We start from the raw sequence: 25,609 nt of genomic DNA, 5'->3' as shown, positions 1-25,609 counted from the left end.
GCTTGCAAGGGTAGAAGCATCGCGTTCGATGTGTGCTCGATTTGAAAACGATGTAGACTTCTTAAACCGAATTGTTACTATGGATGAGACTTGGGTACATTTCTAAGCTCCAGAAACAAAGCAACAATCGATGGAATGGCAACACTCTGGTTCTCCAAGACCTAAGAAGTTTTGTGTCCAAAAATCTGCTGGAAAAGTTCTTGCTACAGTTTTTTGGGATTGCCATGGAGTAATCATGATTGATTTTTTGGATAAGGGTAGAACAATAACCGGAGATTATACTATTCGACATTACTGACCACTCTACGGGAAAAAATTAAAGAGAAAAGACGCAGAAAGCTATGTTTTGTTTTTGCAGGACAACGCCCCTCCACACAAATTTCATGTTGCCATGCAAAAATTTGTGATTTAGGGTTTGAATTACTAGAACCCCCCCCTTATTCACCAGATTTGGCTCCATTCGACTATCATCTCTTTCCTCAACTGAAAAAAGTTTAAAAGGTCGTAAATTTTCTTCCAACTAGGAGGTTATAAAAGCTGTGGTGGTCTGGTTCTGCAGAGCAAGAAGAAACATTTTTTTTTGAAAGGTCTAGAGACGTTGCAGGTTCGCTGTAATAAATGTATCCAATTAAGAGGAGAATATGTTGAGTAATAAAATATTTTGACATTGAAATTTAGTTTGGTTCTACAGTAGGCTAAGAATTTCTCAATATATCCTCGCATACACCATGTGGAAAGCCGTATTTTTACTCATTACACAATCAAAATATGGTCCTTATGACTCTTGATGGCTTAATTTAGAAAAATACAAGAACTCATTTCTTGTATATTATTTTTTTAGAGTATCTAAATGAAAGCTTGTTTTATCAAAGATTTTTATTATCAAATTATTCAACTAGTCGACGTCGATGTTTCGAAAGCTGTACCATCGATGTTTGGAACCATCGTAATTTTTTTGTCCATCCCTATCATTTAGTGAAATGTGCTCGAACTGGAAATTACAGTCTACCGTGCTTGTTAATAATTCCCACGTAATAGGACTTGGAGCACCATTCACATACACCAATGGAGAATAAACGTGAATTTCACCCAGAAACAAAAATCAATTCCATATTCCCATCGAGCTCTGCCGTTAATTGATTTGTGACCTTCGCCTTCAATAACAGACGGTCTAAATAGAATGTGGAATGGAAAAATCAAAGAGTCGATTATGCTACAATCATTTTATTTATTTCTAACCGGACGGCTACATTGTATGACGAACATTTTTTCGACCTAGCATGTTGATGACTCGCGGTTTCTTGGAAAATTCTGGAAAATATAGTTCGAATAAACACATCGTTCTGTTTTTACGACATCGACCTCTAGCAAATAGTGACTAATTTTATTGTCTATTTGGTCGTAATCGAGTATTAAGGTGGTTCATGATAATGACGTGGAGAATTTGCTCAGATAACTGGTTTGTTTTAATACAGAGTGGGTAAAAAGTATCGCACACAATTCATATCTTCGGTATTAGTGTTTTGTAGAAAAATGCACTCACAGGTCAATTTTTATTTTAAATCACAACTTTTCATGTATAATTGGGGAGTTTATCACCCTCCCTCTTCGAGAGGTGAGGGTGGTTGACTTTTTTATAGCAACCCTAACTTTTTGTTCAAGAAATCGATAGATTGGTTGTTAGGGGTTTTTTATACACCCCTTTTTGTTAAGTACAGTAAAGGGTGCAAGAAAACCTCCTTAACTATGCAGGAAAATTTTTTCATCATTTCAAAAGAAGAGTTCAGGTGTCTTTGAGCATTTTTTCTCCAACTCCTACAGTTTTTGAGATGCCCTCAGTGAGTATCAAATTTGGGACACCCCGTGTAATGCTTTGCTATGTGTGGTACATGAAGCCACCCCTAAAATTTGTTCCGAAAAAACTTTTTATCTCAATCTTATACTACCATTGAGAAAATAATTTATGATAGTTTGATTAATTTTGAACAAATAAGATCTTGTAATAATATTGCAACAATAATAATTCTTCAACAGGTATCTACTATGAATCGTATAGGCTGGATTTTATTTAACCTAGTAGGCAGATAGATATGCTGACATTCTAGGAGAACACCTATACTCCATTCACATTTATTTTAGCAGTCGGTTGGCCATGAAATAATTTTCTTGTTTTGTGTAACTAGAACGGAGTAAGGTTCTCACTCATGAAATATCGTTAATGTCATAACGCCGTTGCCACAACTAATATCAACTTTTATTACGAAAATGCCGAAAGTGATTGAAAAAAGAGACAGGGTTTCAGGAAGTGCTATTTAGAATTCAGGTCCGGTCATTCAAATAGTTATACCCTGATATTTTAAAATCCACAATACGTCAGACGGTAGCGAACATAGTCAATGTAGGAGAATTTTTATAATGTTTCATCTAAATCTGAACTACTTTTTTTAGAGCTGAATATTTCCACAATCGGAAATTCGGAAAGATTGTGAATGAAGAGGATGACAAAGAATTTCATTCTATTGGGAGATCCAAAAAAGTGTTGGCATTTGAGAATTTTATGTTTGAGTTAATTAACGCGTAAAGTTTACTACAGGATTTTTGTTTAATGTCATCGTAGAATAAGTTCCCGAAAATTGATTTTTCTATTTTTCATTTGACTTGTCCTCTACATTGTAAATGTCTTAAGGTACCAATAAATACCTAATTATTATTATTATTTCAATGTATTAAGATGAACAGCCACAACTACGCGCCAGTTGTCCTGTTAAATGTTTATTCATGTGAAATATTTGTTCGAAGGTGAAGTTTGGTATCTTTTTACTTATGCATCATATGCATTTCATCTTCGGGTTAATATTTTTGAAATCTACAACTGATGTAACACGTATTCAAACTTTAGCCAAAGAAGATAACGAACATTAACTCTCCTCAAGCTAGTGCATATTATGATATTATACTGATCTCTTGTATTTTCCATGCAAATAACTGGATTTGGTATGCCTTCAATCAGTTTGTATAAACTTCAATTATGTTCGTCACATATTTTCCGAAGAGATTCGACATTGTGATAAAATACGTAATAACAGAAACTTTTACGTAGAACGGGCAACATAGCGTTGATTTAAAACCCAAAAATGTTTTGACAAGTTTCATAACCCCACATTTTCGTACTATATAGAGTGAAATGTGTCAAATTTCCAGGGCCAACCGAGTGCTAAAATAAAAGTGAATGGAGTATAAATTTTTTTTGCTGGCCCTCTTTCTTCCATAGAATGTCTGCTCACTATCTTTTCTGTCAGTTTTCAGTTTTCTAAAAAATTTATATGAAAGCTCATACTATTTTTTGGCAAGCAATCGACTTAATTTTGGAATATCAATTGTAAATCGGGTATTCTTCGGGATATTGCCTATACAGGGTGAGTTTTTGACGCATACAAATATTTTAACAGTATATTCTATATCACTTTTTTCCTATAACATTTTTTCCAATTCGGCCCTGATAAAAATATTTAGCCAACTAGCAAAATCTGTGACACTACACATCTGCGAATCTTTTAAAAATTTTAAAAAGAGTTGTATTCGGTCAAAATACCCAAATATTTTTTATTTTTGAACGGCGCATTATACGAGAAAATATGAAGAATACTTTTAATTTACAAAACGTCCAAATATTCATTAAAAGGCGTCCAACTTAGTTTCAACAGTTGGGTTCTTTGAATTTTTGGCATTTTTATTGTACGTAATAATGGCCAAAATGAGAAAACTGGAAGATGTGGTTAATATCTTGTGTTCGAAAAAATTCATCAAATAAATGAAAAACTATATTCCGAAATTAATTAATAACAATTTTTTATGGTTTTCCAACAAACTCATCTATCTTTCAAACCTAGCCGATTCGGAAAAAAGTTAAATGAAAAAAGTGTTTTGACGTCAAGAATCTACTATTAAAATATTTGTACGTGTCAAACGCTTACCCTGTATCACCCTATTAAAAACAATGTCTTCATTCATATTTTACTTTGAATTTTTTTCTACGCCCAATGGTCAAGTTTTGATTTGAATTTGTTAGCTAGTTCAAGTTCGAAAGTGTTAAAAAAACAGTTTTTTTTAATATTTGCTTTATATGGAAATTATTTTGCATATTTCCACATCTTTTGTACTTCACGTTTCACGTTATTTCCACAATCTTGAGAAATGGTGGTCTCCTGAGAGATTACGTGAAAATAACAGAATGTGTGTGTAGATAACGTCTCTTTATGCGATTCGGTTCCTGGAAGTTTTTAATCTCGGGAATTTGGCCCGAGAAGTGATTCATCAGTATTTTATTGTATTTTTTCAATGACTTCGAACCGTCACGCAAGATTTGGAAATCATGTTTGAAATAGAATTCGTATATTCTGCCCGCTAACCAAATGTTATTTTTGGCAATTTGCGTTATTCGAAAGGATTAAGATAACCGCAGGATGCAGTTGTCGATGAGGGAAATATGACAGCTTCGTCATATTTTAGGATGGCATGATTATACCTATGCGTTTTCAAAGACTCTCATCGGGACAGGAATAAAAATACACCATTTCCCAGTTCAGTTATGAAAATAATACAATCTGAAGTGATCCAAAAATTATATCAGAAATTACAGATTGGTGGTGTTAGGATTAAAAAGCAGGAAATTGTTAGTTAGCCGATGTTTCGAAAATATATTTTTTCATCCTCAGGGCTCTACAAAAGTTACGGAATACTTATAAAAAGTGTGTAAATAAGGGGAATAACGAGCTATACTATTTCTGGTATGATTCGAAAATATGTATGTGTACATATATTTATATACAAAGTACTTAAAGACAAATGTTTTCTCCATAGGATAGGAGGAAACATTTTATCTTTGTATAGAAGTATTTTTCACATCATATACAGGGTGTATTTGAAGGTGAGGCTTTTTTTTCAACAGAAGGTAGAACTGGTCAAAACGAAGCGTTTTACCAAAAATCACCTATTCAAAACTTTCAAAATGGTAAAGTTGAAAAAAAATTGAAAATGATCACTGAAATAGATCCTAATACGACCCTAGACCGTTTGTTAGTTGAATTATCGCAAAGCAGTGTGAAAAAACTTATCTCCTGATTCGACCATGTGGTTTCCTTTAGGATATTGGTTAGTTCTTTATTTACGTGGTAATGAAAATGGAAACTTAGGATTGCTGAATTGCTCTCATTATTTTTTAGTAACTTACACGATTTTATGAAATGGCTCATTTCGATACCAACTCACAGAAGAGACTTAGGACACAAGTGTAAAAAATAGAATAATGCTTCAAAATGTCACCTATAAAATTCGTCTAAATTATTCACGATTTTTTTTCACAATAGGCATCAAAATCTTCTTGTTAAAACATTCCAACAATCGTCGTAGAAATGGGAAATGTGGAAACATCATAGCACTTTTCCAACATAACTAACATAAGCACTTTCAAGAAACTGCATCGATTTTCTACATTTTTTCACCCTAAATTGCACGATACAACAATTATGATTCTCTCAAAAGTGACCTGATGCATCTAATCCGATGAACTTGGTACTGAACCATTGTCCAGCCATATGTTCATGTTTTGTTTCGTTTTTGCGATACCGGAGTCACCTTCCACAGTCTCGTACTTCAATGAAATTTTGTCGAACTTCTAGAGGTTTTGGCTCAGCCATCTTGGATGTTTGATATAGACAATTTTTGGTTAAACGGCTTATTTTGATGATTTTTACCTTGTATAGAAAAAGCCTTTGAAAACCTTTGAAAACACCCTGTATATCTGTATATGTTCAAATCATGCCAGGCTATTATTTCTGTGAGATTTTCCTAGTCCATAACTTATAGCATAGCTCATGATTCCCCTTTTTCATACACATTGTAATGATACCCATTAACACATGAGTTAGCCAGTTTGTATTATTAAATTATTGAAGACTGTTTTAAATTTTTTTGTATTTCCTATAGTTTAGCATATAAGTTAAAGGTGTTCTCCTTGCGGACGCACTGTACACAGGGCTATTGAAAATGGTTTGAGCTAGAGCCTGTAGTAGTCGACAACAGTTGTGCGTTATGTTTATTTTATGTTTTTCAACATACAAACTACTACCTTCTACAGGTCCTTTTCCATCACGATGACGTCAATTCCCATATTGCTCGATGAACTAGCTTTTCACAGGATTTTGATCCCATCGAACATAAATTTTATGATGACTTTGTAACATCCTCCACCACACACGCTGGCACAGTTAATCTAATAAGTTCAAGCTTGGAAGAAGATAGATATTAATAATTTGCTTAACTCTAGTCCTGTAGAGAGCTACCGGATGTCCAAATATATTTGTAATTTTCTTTCGTTTTATAAAATGTTAATAAAATTCTTTATCAAATATTATCGTTTCATTTTTTTCTTATAGAACCTTACCAAAAAATCAAATTGAAGATTTAATGCCACTTCTTATGGCACTAAGTAGTCCTGAAGTTCATTGAATATGGAGTTGATTAGTGAAACATCCTGTAACACATGAGAATTATCATGAATAGGCCCGAACTTATAAAATGCAAATAAGAACAAATCACATCCACCTCATTGAATGGTAAAATTGACAGACAGTGTATTATTTGTACTTCATTATTAGTGCGAATGAATAAGTCGCTTGAATCGAGACATGAACTCATCAATGAAAGATTGGTTTACTTTCATCTATTTATAGATGTCTCGAACTGTCCTTTTTCTGATTCGGTCGAGAATTGAACTTGCATCAATTACAATAATTAATCGCAATTGAACTTCGGTAGTCCTTAAATGTCTGGTAATAGTTTTCAATCAATTAGCTCAGTTGATGGAATCAACCGTATTGGCTAGTCCACCTTCTCATATTTTGACAATACATATACATATCTAGAAAGATGAAACCAAACATTGCTCTGAAAACATTGTAGACCAATAGCATGGTTGGGATACCGATCCTAGAGTCCCTGAAACATTTACCTAAGTATCTAGACTCTAGGTCTAGAGTATAGGTATTTCCACAAGCGTTAAATTTTTTATCGAGTTCTGGATCAATATTCGACAGTGATCTTTACAACTCGTTAAAGATCAACTTTATAATTTGCTTGTTTGTAATTTTTTCTACGAAATCCGGAACGATGAGTTGACAGCTTGTTTCAATTCTGAAGGATAACCATTTTTTTTATTGCCATCCTCCTTCCATGGAATTTCTATTCAATTTATTTTCCTTCAGGTTTCTGGTTCCTAAAAAAATATTTAAATTGCTTTTCAGGCGCCATCTTTATGGGGCTGTATCTACTAAAACAAGAGAACTGTTTAGTGACAAGGAATTACGCCTTGAATTTTTCTTGCAATTATTCGCTTAAACCCTGTCTATACAGGCTGAGTCTTTGACTCGTACAAATATTTTAACAGTAGATTCAGTTTATTAACAAGGAATTACGCCTTAAATTTTTCTTGCAATTATTCACTTACACCCTGTCTATACAGGGTGAGTCTTTGAGTCGTACAAATATTTCAACAGTAGATTCTTGAGGTCAAAGGAAACACTTTTTTTCTATACCATTTTTTCCAATTCGGCCCTGATAATAAGATATAGCCATTTTAAGTTTTCATAATGAGCTGTGCCACCCTTGGAAAAACAAAATTACCCCCAGAATAACTAGATAAATCTGGGACACTCACATCTGTGGATATTTTCAAAGTACCAAATTCTTTGAATTTCACAAATATTTTTGAACATCAAATTACTCGAATACGGCGCATTGTACTAGAAAATATGAAGAATACTTTTATTTCATATTTCTTAAAACGTTCATATATTCATAAGATAGCGTCTCAGTTTCAAGAGTTGGGTCCTTTTGAATTTTTGGTATTTTTAGGGTATGTTATGGTCATAATGAGAGAACTGGAAGACGTGGGTGATATCTTGTGTTCGAAAAGGATTCATCAAATAAATGAAAAAATATATTCCTAAATTCATTACGTTCGATAAAACCGTTTGTGGGATAGAACTAAAAATAACATATTTTGTAATGGTTTTTTAATGGTTTTTCAATAGCCTGTCTCTTTCAAACCGAGCTGATTCGGAAAAAATGGTAAGGGAAAAAAGTGTTTCTTAGGACCTCAAGAATCTACTGTTGAAATATTTGTACTAGTCAAAGACACGCCCTGCAATAGCAAGTAGCCTATATCAGGTGAGAAAACATTAAAGGAAACCTTGACAGGACGTTTCTTATCAAAAGTAAAAAAAGAATATGAACTTTGTTGGTTTTATTTTTACCCAACTTGTTGCATATCTTCTAAGGTTTCATGCATGATTGTTGTTAGTCATTATCAGAGTCTAAGCATAGGAAGTTTCAGTCATTTCAACGTTTAAAGTTGCGTAAGTGCTACAGGAGAAATGCAGGTTCAATTTGATTTTATGATTAAGACAATGATAGTGATGACTATGATATTGACCATGCTTTATAAATAGTCCCAAATTTTTTATATTTACAATGTCATAAATCACTGATCATCTTTTAGTAAGGATTTATATATATAATAAATTGTTGATCCAAAAAAAAACACATAAAATGCACCAACATCATCATCATCTCAAGGAGATGATTATTAGGTAACTTGGTGATTTTCACGGTGGAAGAAATCAGCAGCTCTTTAACCTTGAACTTGTGATTATTTCATGCCCATACATAAAACGAAATAAATTGCACACTTCCGCAATCAAAAGGAAAGTTGACCAAAGGAAAGAAACATATATGTTCTTTATCATCCGATTGACATAGTAGTGAAAAACACTGATAATAATCGTAGATAAATATACTATTTTACTACGGCAGTATTTCGATTTGAAAACAAAATTCTTGCAGTTATAATTTTGTGAAAAAAAGTTCATTACTTTCAACAGTATGTGAATGGCAGTGGCGGCTCCAGGAATGATTTTTGAGGGGGTGGCGTAATTTTATATTTGAAATTCTGTAAGATACTCGATTAAATATTTCTTTCAAGTTCTCAAAGGGTTGGGGGCCATGGCCCCCATGGTCCCACCACCGTCTTTGAGTAATGGTTCCCAGATCTCAGGCATTTGTCATACTTCAGACCAATTCCGCATTTGTGCAAATCTGGATGTATGGGCATTGAAGCTTAATAGCTTTTAAGTGGTCCTTTAATCATGCTCTGTATTAGAAGGAACATATAATTATTTTCGGTGTCGTGACTATCTTTCCTTTTAACAATTCAATGGGTGATTAATTGTTAGCAATGGTGTCTTTTTTTAGTCGCTTGGGAAATAATTTCTTTAATCTTGTGTACCGTGCAGAGATGAACTAATAATTTCATGTAATTATATTTGAACTAACACGCAAATTTTCAACCCACTTTTTTCAGCCTACTAATGATTTTATGTTGTCTGGAAACTGTTAGATTTGCTTGTTTTGATGATAAACCACCTTTCGCTTTTCGCTATGAATTATATTATTTATATTTCACTATGAAAAGATAAATTGCTTCCATCTGAAAGCAGGGATTACTTGAATGGAATCTACAATTCAACTGCATATAGCGTTTCAACTAAAACATGCCTAGTCACACAATTGATTCAATTCTGGCGCCTAAATGGGGTATAAGTCCTCGCGTTTTCTAACTGGGAATGTAGATCCACCGACACCTGACAATTAGGTAATAGTCTATTAATTTAAATCTGAGTGAGGTCATTTATGTATTTTCACACATCAATTGGGAACAATGAGATAACCTTAAGTAATTATCTACCAAATTTTTTTTCCAATGGTTTTGGAGAATCGAAAGATCGACTCTAGGCAGTGAAATATTCTACAGCGCTTTTCTCAAACATAATCAGACCAAAATTGTCTTGTTCACCCTATCAATTTGTTTTCCTTTTTCTGGAGCACCCATGTTACATAATATCCGCCTCTCTTGAGAATATTCAATAATCCAACAACAATTTGAACTTATAGATAGAAAAAATGTGAGGCAAAAATAGCGGGTATCCTTGCTAATCAACAAATTCGAATCCCAATAATTATATTTTAATAACACAAATTATATCGGAATTCTTGATGCAGAAAATCCTTGGACTCTCACCACAGTCGTGCTCTTTCAACTGTCACAAATCGCTTTTAAATGACAATCTACTGCGATCGCCGAATTGACCAAATTATTTCCATATGTTTCGAACATTAAAATAAAGTTAATTCGATTTCTGCTTCGACTGAAAGCGGACAGAATTTCAATGAGAGATTGGACGGATAATTCATTCTGTACACTTGCCAGCGATACCGTTGCATCAACATAGTGAAGATTTTTGGACAAAGATTCTGAAAAACTATTATTTTTTGTTATCGCATTTCGTTATGTAGCCGAAATACAATATTTTCGAGAGTTTAAAAAATGTAAACTGTACAAGTGGATGTACAATGGTTGGCCATGAAATAATATGTATAAGTTTTTGTAAATAGCAAGGAGTAGGGTTGGCACTCATGAAAGTTTGTATGAACGTTAATTATGTTCACTTCATATATTTTCGAATCCATATTGTGATGAAACACATGATAAATTACTGAAACTTTCTCTTAGAACGGACAACATTGCGCTGATTCAAAACCCAAAAAACAAGCGTCATAGTCTCATATTTTCATACTATTCACTATACAGTTTGGAATGTGTCAAATTTCCATCCAACAGAGTGCTCTTATAAAAGCGAATAGAGTATAGATGTCTACATACTGCTAACCATCCTAAAATGGCTATAGTAAGCAAGACTGCTTTTAAGAGACAACATAGTAGAGGAATGAAGAAAATAAAGATTCTATCTGGTGGTGTCTGCAGGCTTAAAAAAGGGTCCTGCTGTCACGAACATCTTGAAATCAAGGTCTAATATTGGATGGTGCCCCCTCTACCTCATCATAGTGGTCTTACCCTGTTCGGAATTATGTCAATAAGGCTATCAATGAAAGTTAAAGGAATGTTTTGTGTGAATAGTTTATGTATTATAGATGTAGCTCAAGAGATCTCAAATTGATTCCTCAAGAATTCTATCCAAGTTTTGGTTTATTTAGAACGGTCCAGTAATACTCTACGTCTACACTGTAGAGTATCTGAAAACTATCAAGGTCATTGTAGAGGTCTTTATGGCTATAGCACGACTCCTCTAAAGCCTCTATGGTTGCCAAGTCTTTGTGGCATTGAAAGTAGATGAACTCGCGAAAAGGAACATCAAGATTAACACTAACTGTTGGACCTGAGCCCTTTTGAAGGCTTGGGATAGGCCAATATACTAGCCTGCCCTGTTGGTTCAGAACTAGGCTGTGAACTCTGCTTGTTACTCTTCTTATCTCTCCTCGTATTTGAAAGAGGAGAGTACATACTGATAAATCAATGCGTAACTAGAATCAGTCCTTTGCTTCAAGGATCCAACTGAAAAATGCTCAACTCTCATAGGGGGAACTTATGATCCCACGTAATAAAATGCCTGAGTATTAAACTATCAGTTTTAGGACTCGAGGGTAGCGACCATCTTTCATTAATTGAAATCATAGGAAGCGATGCAAAAAACGATATACAGGCTGTCTCTAAACAAATGTGACGGACTTAGGGATATGATTCCTCGATGAAAATAAGCAGGGGTAGTTCCTATAAATTTTTTTCGAAATCGACCTTCCTTCCAAGATACAACCTTTGGAAGGCGATGACGAGTTGACAGTTTTTTATTTTTTAAACGGGTTCTAAAAATTATACATAATATGAAGTACTAAGTATATGTTACTCACACAATTTTTTTACATAACTTTATTATTAGCGGTTGAAAATAACAACCCCTTATGATTTTCCTTCAAAAATTGTTTTCGTGTGATAGATTTTAGAAAAATAAAATTCTCTTATGGTTTCCCATTCAATTCTGGAGAAAGAAAGTCTCTTACAAGCAGTAATGATCACTGTTCATTCCATTTCATCGTATAAGTGTTTCATAGAATAATGCACCAACTCTCTGCCTCATGGACCTTCGTATATTTTGCTTGTAAGTTTTTACTTATTCCGAGGAGAGTATCGACTGCATCGAAATTTTGCAGGAAACTTTTTTCTCCTAAATTGAATGGAAAACCATAAGAGAATTTTATTTTTCGAAAATCTATCCCACGAGAACAAATTTTGAAGGAAAATCATAGGGGGTTGTTATTTTCAACCCCTAACAACAAAGTTATGAGATCTGAAAAACATGTGTGAGTAACATCTACTTAGTGCTTCATATAATGTATAGTTTTATGACTCAGTGTTCTTGAGAACCCGTAAAAAAATTAAAAACTGTCAACTTGTAATCGCCTTCCATGGGCTGTGTCTTGAAAGGAAGGTCGATTTCGAAAAAAAATTATAGGAACTACCCTTGCTTATTTTCATCGAGGAATCATCTCCCTAAATCCTTCGCATTTGTTTACAGGCACTCTGTATGTGATGTTTAAGTGTCAATTTTTAACTGCTCATATGGCCCTTTATTACCCTATGCACGATGGGTCATTGATAAAAACCACCCCGTATAAAAGTACTATTCTCATTTCTGATATGGTTGTGTAGTTAATTTTTTTTATATTCCTGTTATTTCAATATGACTATCGCCACTTTTTTATTGCAGGAATGTCTCGCGCAAGATACATCAAGTCACTGCGTTTGGTATGGCGAGTGCCACATCCGAGGTAACGTCAAACAGAACTGTCCCTACAACGGTCCAGCGAAACCTCTGAGCGCGGACGGTGTGGATATACTCAAAAGGAGATGTCCACACTTGGTCAAAAACGGCACCACGTCCACTTGCTGCAACGAAGACCAGCTGAGAACCATGGATACCAGCATAAGACTCGCAGCCAATTTCTTGCAGAGATGCCCTTCCTGTATGAAGAATTTCATGCAGAGCATCTGCGATTACAGTTGTTCGTCGGATCAGTCCAAATATGTGGAAGTCGTTAAAATCAATAATGATAACGGTGAGTTTCTTTTGAAAGGGTGTAGAATTTTTTCAGCCGCTTTAAGTGCTAGAGTAGGTAGGTGTACGATTCGATCACAACCATCTCTAGAGAAATCTCTGAACACGATCTGACAACGCCGCTAAAAAACCTGAGTACAGGGGCGTAGCGGTGGTTTTTCGAATGTTTTGTAGTTTTGAAAAATCATTGACTGAGTCTCCCTCGGAGAAAATACCACTTTATCAATTTTACCTCTAGACATCTCACAAAAAAAAATTCTCTTGCAGAATTTCGATACAGTCAATACTTTTCTAGGAATAAAAATAAAAACTTACAAGCAATATACGAAGGTCTATGAGGCAGAGAGTTGATGAATGTATTTTAGTGGGAGGTAGTCATTCTATGGAACACTTATACGATGAAATGGAATGAAGAGTGATCAGAACTGCTTGTAAGTTTTTTTTTATTCCGAGAAAAGTATCGACTGTTTCAAAATTTTGCAAGAGACCCTTTTTCTTCAGAATTGAATGCGAAACCATAAGAGAATTTTATTTTTCGAGAATCTATCCCACGAAAACCATTTTTGAAGGAAAATCATAAGGGGTTGTTATTTTCAACCCCTACTAATAAAGTTATGAAATCTAAAAAAATTGTGTGAGTAACATCTACTTAGTGCTTCATATTTTGTATAGTTTTATGAGTCGGTATTTTTTAGAACCCGTAAAAAAAAATTAAAAACTATCAACTCGTCATCGCCTTCCAAAGGCTGTATCTTGGAAGGCCGGTTGATTTAAAAAAAAAAACTATAGTAACTACCCCTGCTTATTTTCATCGAGGAATCATCTCTCCAATTCCTTCGTATTTGTTTACAGACACCCTGCATTAATTATAATTAGTTTTCTAAGAAATGTCAGAAATCAATTTTTCATAGTCAATCCGTACTCAGCTGGTCCTACTCTATCTCTGATAAGAGTATGTACAGTTACTTCCCGGACACCTGCATGGAGCGTTCAATATGTTGAGGGACCATAGATTATTTATTTATTTATTTATATTGATCAGATTATTGAAAAATAAAGAAAAGTCTCTTGTCGAGGTTTGAACAATGAAGTTTTTTAATACTCTATGATATTTCTTATGAGACTGTATATCATTCTGACATAAACTCAAACTATTCTTTTCAACATTCCTCGAAATGTATACAATTGGCGTGACTTCTTAGCAGGATGGAGCGCTTCACTTATAAGCACTACCCTGGTGTATCCCGTTTACAAGGTCATTGCCAGACAGATGCTGCTAGGAGTGTACCCATCAACAGCCATCCAACAGTTGAAAAGTGAAGGATGGATTTATCTATACAGAGGTCTCCTTCCCCAGTTATTCCACAGAACTACACAAGTTTCTTTGATGTTTGGAGTTTTCGAAGGCACCAATAAGTACATGAAGCAGAATTATGGATTGTCCGATCGTAAAGCGCTATTGGTAGCCGGAGCTTTAGCAGGAGCCTGCGAATCTATCCTCACCCCTCTCGAAAGGATTCAGGTACTCCTTCTCGATCCCAGCCATCACAACAAGTTCAAGAACACCTCAGACGTAATTGAAAAAATCATTAAAACTGGTACAGTGGGACAACTGTATAAGGGATACAATATAGTGTTGGTTAGAAATGTTTTAAACACTTGTGGCTACTTTTTGCTGAAGAAGGAATTGATACCCGAAGATCTAACTCATGGTTCACCTTATATTGAGTTCGCACTGAGGTTCGGCGCAGGAGCTCTAATTGGAGCAGTTGTAACCACAGCTACTTTTCCGCTGAATGTTATCAAACTTGCTAACCAGAGACGGTTGGATACCAAGGAGCTGAGGTCTCTGGAGGTTTTCGAATCGATTTACAAGATGAGAGGGAGCAGATTCACTAGGATGTATTTGGGAGCTAGTCTGACCTACGTTAAGGCTGTTATGCACTGGGCTATCTTGAATGTCACCTACGATTATTTGAGAATCGTGATTTATAGATTTTAAAGAGCCTTGATAATGAATAAAATTGACGGTATATCATCATTTTGTTTTGTACTCGGCTCCAAAATTTGATGTAAATTGGAAGACCTTGAACAAGAATTAAAAGTAATAGAGCGCCTCTCGTTCCCTATGTTTTGTCCTTCACTCTGTAAGGTTGCTGCTCGCGATTATCATTTGTTCAGAAATTGTATTTGTGCTCCTGTACCAGCGGCGCTAAGGACAAACAGTCTTTTCAAGGTCAATTGATGAGTTGATCCGTTAGAGAACTGGTTACCCCATTAAGAAGCCTCGCCTGCCTGATATCACTTTATTTGCTTCATTCAGAGTATCAAGTCAGTACAATATAAAGAAGCTCTTGACATTGGGAATCACCTTGGTTCAGCCAATGCATCTATAATACCTTCATCCAGAGTGTACCTACATTCTCCTACAAGACGCCGGTTGACCTTAACATAACGCAGGGTGGTTCTAAAGTATGGTAACGTCACAGTGGGCATAACTGAATTAAGCTTCACTTAGACGTCAAGCTATTTGTCTTTCATTTAATAGAAAATTGGTTAAATGAAAGTTCAATAAAGCCTGCTCTCCTGTTTGTACCTGGCAAATTCATAGTTGGGCCGAGAAGAAAGAAGAAACCTATAATTTTCCGATTCTCTGAGTCCCTCTGCTATTGCTTTATTTTCATGAATAACTGCTCGGGAAAGGCTAATCAGCGTATTGTTAAGAGGTAGAAAAACAAATTAAAACATCAACCAGTGCATAAATGATTCTCAGGCTAGTTTTGAATGAATTTTTTATTCCAGGGACGGATTTCATAGATGAGATCAACGTATACATCACCCAGGATTACATCGAAGGCACCTTCAACTCTTGCAAAAGGGTGAGTGTGCCTTCGACCGGTCAGCTGGCCTTGGATCTCATGTGCGGACCGTGGGGAGCTGCAAAGTGTACTCCGTACAGGTGGTTCGAGTACATGGGTCAAGCAGGAGAGAACATCTTTGTACCTTTCCAGATCAATTACAAAGTAACGGAGGTTCCGATTAAACAGTTTGTTCCTCTGGATCCTCCAATAATCCCTTGCAGTAGTGCTCTAGATGTAAGTACATATTGAGTTATATCCAACGTTAGAGTATAAAGCGCTGCAAATTCCTCATTTCCCTTTACGAGATTGATTTTCTACTGTTCTTCACTGCTAGTCCAAGGATTGATCCACGACGATCACCTTATTTGATTTTGTTTTCTTCAGGAGCGGACTCCACAGTGCAGTTGCGTGGATTGCGAGGAGAGTTGTCCTGCGCCACCGCCAGAACCCTCTCCGCCCTCCCCAATCTCCATATTAGGACTCACCCTGTACAAATTCATCATATTGATGAGTTTCTTCGCAGGAGCCTTTTTGATAATAATTCTGGTGTTGTTTTGCCCAGAAAGAACATGTAAGTTGACAAATAGATACGTAAATGATCAATGAACGTCCGTTCATTGGCTTAAATTGGTGTAACGTTCTCACAGATTATTTTGCTCGCACGCTTAGATTTCAATTAACACTAATTTATCATCAGGTCATCATTTAAACCATCTGAAACGTTTATCGCAACAATGTTACACGATTGATGCAAGCCGCGTCGTGGGTTGTTTTTCTAATTTTATCGATTATTGTTATTCGTATGTACCGTTGAGAAAGTTTTAGGAAATATGGATTTTACTGTAAGGTGGCTGTGGTGACAAAACATTTTCATGCTCTGTTATAACTATAATTTCTCCAAAAACTATGCTGATTTATCCATGAAAAATTTATTTCAACTTTCCAAACCCTAAATGTGGGATGACGGTGTTATCGAACAAAACTGGTACTTTTTCAATATTCATTTTCATTCTTGATGTTTTCACTAGGAAATATAATCCGCTTCGGAAAAACTGTGCCTCTTATTTCGCTTTATACATCTCTACGCTAGGAAGTAAAGGGTCTTTGTGATAACATCCCTATACTTATCTTGACACGAAAATATAAATTCAATATGATAGGTAATTCCCTCTAAAATTTCATGATTTAGAAAAAAGTGACTGAAGTTAATTAGACTAAAAACTGAGTTATTTATTTTCACTAACATCAACTTGAAGTTCACCTTCACCCACCTGAAGATGCTTCTGCGATAGCTAAACACGTGTCTTGGAAAAAACTTATGTTAATGGAAAATCATGTCATTCAGATTTTCATTAATTACTGGTCACATCAATCCAGTAAATTGAATTAAGTGTAAATAAGTGGCGAGTACAGATTTTTTTTTTCAATTTCCTAAACTATATACTTATTATCCTATTAATTTTTCTATCCTGCGAAACCATTAATTTTTTAGTCCTTATTCTGCTCCTATATGATTAAATTATTCATGAACTGAAAGAGCATTACAAAATTAATTTTTTCATTTGAATGAACTATTGTTAACGAGAGAAATAATGATACAGAAATCACATGCAATCAATTCAATCTAAACCTATTGAGAATGTAATTGATTTTCATTTTGACATTCCAATTTGATGGCACAGTCCGTATTATTCGTGAAATTTGATTATTATTATGCTGCTAGTAATGTTGTTCAAAAATTGTTTGACTTTTGTGGATAGCTAAAGATCTTAATAATCTCTAATAGGAAACCCAATATTTTCGAAATCAACTTGGGTTATTCTGGTTAGACCTGTGGATTGACTCATTAAAATTTTTTTTATCCAATTCTGTTATTATACACGCTGAAATCGAATATCAAGGTGTCTTTCTTTTTATATTATGTTATAGAAATTAGGGGCAGACGACTATCATTTTTATTTCACAAAAATCACAAGAAGCTTATTATTCTGTTTCTCATAAAAATTATCACTTAAAACCACTAAATATGTTGCCTCATTTCACCATTTCATATCATTTATATGTCGCTTTTCTGTGGTGTAGTGGCTTCGAGTGTTTTAATTAATGTGTTAAAATACTGACCTGTTGTTTGTTTCGTTTATATGTTGCTTGTGTTTGGTTATTTGATTGCGGACGTGACAGGTTGGGCACAAAGTAACATATACGACAAGCTCATCAATATTTTGCTTTTGGAACATCCAAATATTCATGTATAGAGAGGATGTTGATGTAGTATTTGAATATTTAGTTGGGGAACACGTGTAATATTTGGCCATAGTTTATATTCACATAAGTGGTTATCACAGTTACAGCAAATTTTTCATATTGCTGTGGGATCAATGTTGGGATTCACCGTCAAGTGTAACACTACTCTGGTTCATTATTTCCAATAATAATCGAGTATAATAAGCAAAATTATAAACCCACTTAAATTTTCTAACTTTTATTACTCACACAAGTCTTTTCTTGCAAACTACAGTAACTTATCTGCTTACTTAAAAGTATGAATTTGTTCGGGAGCATATGAGATTAGATTTGAGCTGAATAAGGCTTCAACTCAGCTCTATTGTACTTACGATAAGATATGGAAATCTTATTTTTGAAAATGTACTGAAATTATTCCATCTAAAACCTTTCCACCTCATGAGTTCTCAAGTAATGGAACTATTATGGTATATTAGTTTGACCAAATTATATGTACAACCGTTTGTATGGCGCAGAGGTCAGCAATCTGACCACAAACTAGTTTTGTGGTTTGCTAAAGAAATGAAATATGAAGATTATTTTGGAAATAATGAACCTTTTTGTGTTTTCTGTTTTTCGTGTGGGAGTTTTTTGTGAAGCATTCTTCTGGTATATACCTATTCATTTCATTTGGGTAAAATCGATATTTTTATGACATGACGTGAGATTCAACAATGTATATACTTGCACGTCTAATGAGTTTTCGGTAGAAGGAGTTCTACAGGTCATTGAAATTAAACCCCAACGAAAATAACCAACGTAACCTGTTTAATAAGAAAAATACGGTGCCTAGATTTATCATCATAATCTACACTACACTATTTCCTAGTTCCGACATGCTGAGTTCGGATTATCGACCTTACCTGATCATTTATTCAATTATTGAATTATTCAAACGAACTAGGGTATATTGGGTATATGACTTGTAAAACGTGTACTCGAACGTGTACTAAAAGACAGTTTATCTGCCAGGAAATAGAAAAATGGTCTCAAATATGATCAGATCTACAAATTATTTTCAATCGGACTCACCATGACCAGGATATATTCAAAGAGATTTCCTCCTTTCAAAAAATGCATATATAAGTGAAATGCCAGATATCCCCATTACGTGGAGATCTTTCATAGAAAGTTAATGAAACGGGAAAATCTTTGAAATAGGATAATATTGCGAAAACCAATTGCATCTTTTGAATTCGAGGATGGTTAATCAGTGGAGCAAAAATAGCTCAGTCGTCAGACGCAGTATGACTATTGGGATTTTGATTAATATTTAATCAGGCCCCAACATCCAAACCTTTTGGACTGGGTGCATACTGGCAGCAGTGGGTTGATTCTGATAATTATTATCACGTCTGATGCGAGTGAAATTACAGCAAAACTGGTACGTTAGGAAAATGCAATTTCGTGAAACTGTTGAAATGAAAGAAGAATGTGTAACTTGATAAAACCCTTAAAGAATAGGCATATAAAATTGACTTAATTTCTCTAATTTGAGACACGCTGCGCCGTGGTACTCATTGTTTAATTAAAAATATCAATCGACCTGGCTGAGCATATTTACAACAAAATGCATATGCTTACATAAGAATAATAATAAATAAAGAAGTCTCTTTTGAATTAATTTGTGATAAACAACTTCTAAGCCATTCATCTCAAAACTAGGCTGCATGGACTTGATTCACTTCAGCTCTGAACCCCTCATTTACTGAAAAGGTAAATTACCTTTCACGTTTGGTATGCATCCAAAAATCTATGTGTAAAAGGAAGTGAAAATTAAATTCCAATTTTCCGAAATTACAGGTCCAAGTAAGACGCGCCGGTAAATACGCTCGTAAAGTACTATTGTTATTTTACAAAAATTAATTGTCTTCACCTTCTACGACACGATTTAATTATACGAAAACCAAAATAGAACCAAAGCTCAATACATACAGCAACTTAAACATATACATAATGTGCAAGTTATCCCTTGCCAAATTTCGCAGAGCGATTCTAGAGGCCATTTGAAACAAAAATGATTAAGATAATTGAAACGTTGATGAGCGAGGCGCATATGTTAGTTTTGCCTTGCCTTACTGCATGATACGTTCGGAAGAAGCATGTCTTGTGCCGATCCTAATCATGAACCATGACCTGTGGTGGTAACTCTAACCTGGGTTCCAGCGGTATCGGTGGTGAAGGAGCATGGTTCACCAGAGATGCATAGAGGTCATATAGGCTGGCGTTTCGCCGGTCAGGTACAGCAGTCTTCGTCACAAGTAGCGCTCAGCGAAGGCGAAGATAGTCCTCTGCAGCAACCGAAACCATCCAGTAGGTCTAGACAACTTTATTCATCTTTCATATCTTTCATCCCTTCTTCCATTTAATCAGACGAATAGGTATACGCGTGGTAGTCTTTAAGTTTTTTTTTCGTGACGTGTAATTGAGGTAAGATTTTCTATCCCCCAAGGTTGATGGATTAGTTGTTAAGGATATCCTAAACAGTGTACCTACTGTGAACACAAATGTCTAACTGAAAGGACTAACGAAAAATACTTCCATCAGGCTTTGTCAATTGCATTTCTTACAATCCGACATATTCGTCTCCAACAGTAGTTGGTAATAATTGTAGTCATGATCTCAAAATGATAAATCACAAATATAGAACAATTTCCAAATACACTGCTCAAAAATTGAAATAATTTGCGTAGGTATAGGTAATAATATATGGGAAAACGATTTTGGTTATGTACTAATGTATTTATTATGTTAATTGTGTACATACGGAACCTGCCTGAAATGGCAACAGTGCGCAAGACTGCTTTAGATATAGATAATTAGAGAAATTAACAAAAGATTCTACCTGGAGAAGTCTCCAGGCTTAAAAAAATTTCCTTCTGTTACAAACACCTTGAAAACAAGCTTTAGTATCAGGTGTGACCTCTTATTCTGTTCAGGATTGCGTTAATGAGGTTATCAATGCAACTTTGAGCCGTTTGAGGAATGTTTTGTCGAATGTCCGTCTAAGCATTGGCATGAATAGTAACTAGACAACATCAGATCAGTTGCAATAGCCCATTATTTTGAATCATGAGGACCATATTTGGTCGTCTCTGGCTATGTACAGGATGGGCAAAATTCGATAGGATAGCTCGGTAACCGTGAGATTTTCAAAAGATTGTTAATGGCCAAAACCCCATACCTCTATCTATTTTTGTTTTCAAGTTATAAGTGAAAACTCATTTTTCGGCTCTTTGTACTGGTGCCTTTATTTCGTAAAGTATCAGTGATATCGAAAAACAAATATTACATTCTACAGACATTTTTTCATCTAGAATGCAGTGGCGTAGCCAAAGATTTTTTCAGTCCGGCACTTGAGTGATATAGTGGTAATTTTCATTTTTTAAATATAAACTCCATGTTATTTTTGCACATTCCAGTCCCATATTTTTTCTGATTCAGAATATTTAATTCAAGTCGTATCTCTAATTGTTCTTCCAATAAAAAAAACTAGTTCGGTCAAGTTGGCAGGTCATTTTCATTGATTATATGACAATGAACTTTATGCTCTTATGCTGTGTCAGAAAATTATGAAAATTTCCTTGACTACTATATTTAACAATTAACCTCTACTAGTAGTGGCACAGCCTTTTTTGTGAAGGTGTTTGAAAAGGCTATGGTACTGGTATTTAGATTATCTACTAGTTGAAAAGGTTTCAGAACATATTCAGTTGAATCCAGGTTTATAAAATTTCCTGCAAGTGATTCATTTCATATTGGAAAATATTTCATCCTTTCAAATATCCGGAATGAAAGTGATCTTCAAAGTCTCTCATGTTAGTTATAATAATGAGGTTTGTTCTTTGAAATCTACAAGGTTGTTACAATTTTAATATGTGAAAAATAAACCTAAGGAAATCCACGAAAGGCAAAGCCTGTGTAATTTAATAACCTGACACAATTTAGGAGTTTTTTTATTGGAAGAACAATCAGAGACACGACTTATGTTATAGATTCAGAATAAAATATGGGACTGGAATATTCAAAAATGACACAGGGTTTATATTTAAAAAACTAAAAGATATCACTATATTTCTAAAGTGACGGACTCAAAAAATCTTTGACTAAGCCACCGGATTCTACATGAAAAAGTGTCTGTAGAATGTAACATTTCTTTTTCGAAATCACCGATTCTTTACGAAATAGAGGCACCAGTACGAAGAGCCGAATAATGAGTTTACATCCATCAATTTTTCCCTAGCTCTTACGGTTACAGAGGTGCCATCCAATCCCATCGAATTTGGCCACCCTGTACAGCAACACTGAAACAGTAAGTTCTCTCTCGAATGTCCACTACAATTTTTGAGTAGTGTATGTTACTTAGATGTAGTACAACTGTGACACGGAATTCACCAAAAATATATATTATTTGGACAACCGACATGACTGTTTGGACATCAAACTAACAGAAACATGTTCAACTCCGTGTGCTATATTTGATTTAATAACATTGGTGGCAGCATCTCAGAAACAGAAATGGTGATTTAAAATTTACACTACCTGTGTTGTGGACTAGTATACCTTGTCTAGATTGTTCATAGTAGTTTGTAATCACTACTACAGACCGCAAGGTTTTCAAAATGTGTTAGCTTCAGTGTGAAGAATGTAAAGATTTTCTTAAATACTTAACGGAATTTTCGATATACCAACGGATTTTACGGATTTTATATTTGGTTTTATGAAGAAAAGAAACTACGTTCAATACTTCCTTTCAGGACAGTGGACTATGGTTTAAATTTTTTCATACGTTTTGTTTCTCTCGCACTCATGTATTTTTTCCCAATCAGGTACTTTATCCGATGTGGACAGCGAAGTTGACGAAAGTTCTGTGGCCAAGAGGTCTCTTGGCAACCAATCGTCGTTTTTGGAGAGACTAGGCCTCTTCACCGACACCTACATCCAGAATTTTTTCGAGAGGTGGGGTGTTTTCTGCGCCGAATACCCCTGGCTGGTGCTTTTCCTTGGAAGCTGCGTCGTTATTGGTCTTGGTGAGTGAAATCTAAAAACGGCTTGGTGAATACACTGAAAACATGGGTGCTAGAGTAACAGTTTTCTTAACGATGTCTTACTTTCAGGGCATGGAATAGTGAAGCTAGAAATAACAACAGATCCTGTCGAACTATGGGCTTCCCCCGTCTCACGCAGTCGTATCGAGAAAGAGTACTACGACAAGAACTTCGAGCCTTTTTACCGAACCGAACAGATAATCATAAGAGCCGTTGGATTGGAACCTATAGAGCATGCCACATCGGATGGAATGTTGAAGTACGGACCTGCCTTCAATGATACATTCCTCAAGGAGGTTCTGCGTTTACAAGAAAGAATCAAAGCTATCGGTGAAGGTACGTTGAGTGGAGTTTAAACTTATTTTTCAAGGCTGCTAGTTTACTCAGATTTCTTACAAAAAAATCGTCTCTTTCTAGATACCGATTTCAGTTTGGACAAGATATGTTTTGCTCCCTTAAGAAGTGGAAACGGTGATACTGATGTCAGCGAATGCGTTGTCCAAAGCATATGGGGTTATTATCAAGATGATGAAGATATTTTCGACAAAACTGGCAAAGATCCCAATAACTACACAACAAATTATCTAGATCAGTTTAGCATGTGTTCACAGTAAGTTTTTGTTCTCTGTCTGAAGTAATTGTAGTTTCCTATAATGGAGTTACCAATACAGTAATAACTTCATTTGAGTGACCTAAGTTAATGAATAAGCTGCATCTAATCATAGTCCTACGAAGTGGGTCTTATATTTTGTCGCCTCCTAATGTATAATTGTAGATTTTTTAAGATCAAAAAGACTTTCATTAATGATAGATTTCAGGACCAATGGTATACGTATTTTTATTATTTACTATCTGAACCAGCGAAGTTATAGAATGTTGTATCAACTTAGCGTTGAAATTTGTTAATACTTTTTAAATATTTCACCACTAAACGTGTTCCATTGCATAATTTCGGTTGGCTGAGATTTCTTAGCATAATGATAAAAGATCCAACCTCCAGTTGTAAATTGTGGGGTGTGTGAGGTCTTTTATGAAATTTTCTGTTACACATACAGTACAGTCACGTCTAATATAAATGAATAAAAAAGTTGTAATTTAGGAGTGCATCATAAACAAATGATATTATTTTATTGAAAAGGGAGAACTACACCATTTCCAGTTGTAATTCAAAAATGATCGATTGAAATTCAGATTAATCGAGTTTATTTCAGATATCATCGATTGTATTTCAGGTATCATCAATTGTATTTCAGATAAATCAATTTAATTTCAGAAATGGTCATCTGAAATTCAGTTTGGTTACTTTTATTTCAGAAAACATCAAATGTAAATCAGAGTCAATTTAGAGAGAGAGAGAGAGAGAGAGAGAATTTATTGCTATAGCAAATGGCTAACGACTTGCGTCTGCCAGTATTATGTATAATTGTATTAAGGTTCAGAGTCAATTTAATTTCAGCAACCATCAATTGTAAATCAGAATTAATCATTTGTAATTCAGAAACATAATACTGATTTTGGTCGAAGATTAATGCTATGTGAACATAAATCTCCAAATTTCTGTGTGCCTCCAAGAGTTCTCGAACATAGACTTGCATGTGTGGAGAAGGTTATTGACCAGGCCAAGGACACAATAGTTGGGGTGATTATGCTGGAGCAGTGCACCACCTTACATGCAGCTGCTATTGCCATGGACGACATGCCTCTAGACATTTAAATTGTTGCATTTTCTCGTTTACATACATAAAGTTGAGTTTTTTTTAAGATGATACAAGTTCATAAATTTAATGGATTTCTTTCTGAATTACAATTGAACTTCTCTGAAATACAATTGACGGTTTCTGAATACAAATCATTACAGTCCAAGATCCCAGAGCGACCAGACATAACTTATTTTCACACAGATGAAACTTTAGGATCTCAGTATAGTCTCATGTGCTTTGAATACCTGCGAACTTTTGGAGCTTACCTAGTGACACCTGCGCAGATCCCAGGTGGCAAAAGTAACTAAAAATAATAATAATAAATAATAACTTATTTTCACATGGCTGATTTCTTTATATGTTTTGAAGAATATTATTCTGAAGTTATATTATAAGTGACAGATACTTTCCAAAGGCCAAAACCCTTGCCTGACGCTCTGAAGCTGCTCAAAAAATAAACACAAACACAATTTCATCTGCGTGAAAATAAGTTATGTCTGGTCGCTGTGGGATCTTATTAATCTGAAATACAATTGACGGTTTCTGAAATAAATGTGACTAAAACTGAATTTCAAATTTGACTAATCTGAATTACATTTGATGTTTTCTGGAATAAACTTGACTAACCTGAAATACAATTCTGAATTTCAATTGATTATATTTCTGAATTTCAACTAGAAATGGTGTAGTAT

At 34.9% G+C, this 25,609-nt stretch overlaps 1 protein-coding gene across 4 annotated transcripts in view; it reads left to right on the top strand.

The window, feature by feature from the left end:
* LOC123317932 (NPC intracellular cholesterol transporter 1) overlaps nt 1-25,609 on the top strand; it is a 53,017-nt gene that overhangs the window by 11,583 nt on the left and 15,825 nt on the right. For 3 of the 4 annotated variants that reach the window (XM_044904557.1, XM_044904559.1, XM_044904558.1), the window contains exons 2-7: nt 12,678-13,026; nt 15,828-16,120; nt 16,271-16,457; nt 22,999-23,199; nt 23,287-23,553; nt 23,635-23,827. In XM_044904557.1, coding sequence (XP_044760492.1) covers nt 12,678-13,026; nt 15,828-16,120; nt 16,271-16,457; nt 22,999-23,199; nt 23,287-23,553; nt 23,635-23,827 — 1,490 coding nt within the window. Of the gene's footprint in view, nt 1-12,677; nt 13,027-15,827; nt 16,121-16,270; nt 16,458-20,335; nt 20,483-22,998; nt 23,200-23,286; nt 23,554-23,634; nt 23,828-25,609 lie in introns of all 4 variants that reach the window. The other variant, XM_044904560.1, reaches the window with a different exon arrangement.

Source organism: Coccinella septempunctata, chromosome 7 (genome assembly GCF_907165205.1).
Source record: "Coccinella septempunctata chromosome 7, icCocSept1.1, whole genome shotgun sequence".
Lineage (NCBI taxonomy): Eukaryota > Metazoa > Arthropoda > Insecta > Coleoptera > Coccinellidae > Coccinella > Coccinella septempunctata.
The sequence above is the reverse complement of the archived record's forward strand: the minus strand, read 5'-3'. Positions and strand labels throughout refer to the sequence as shown.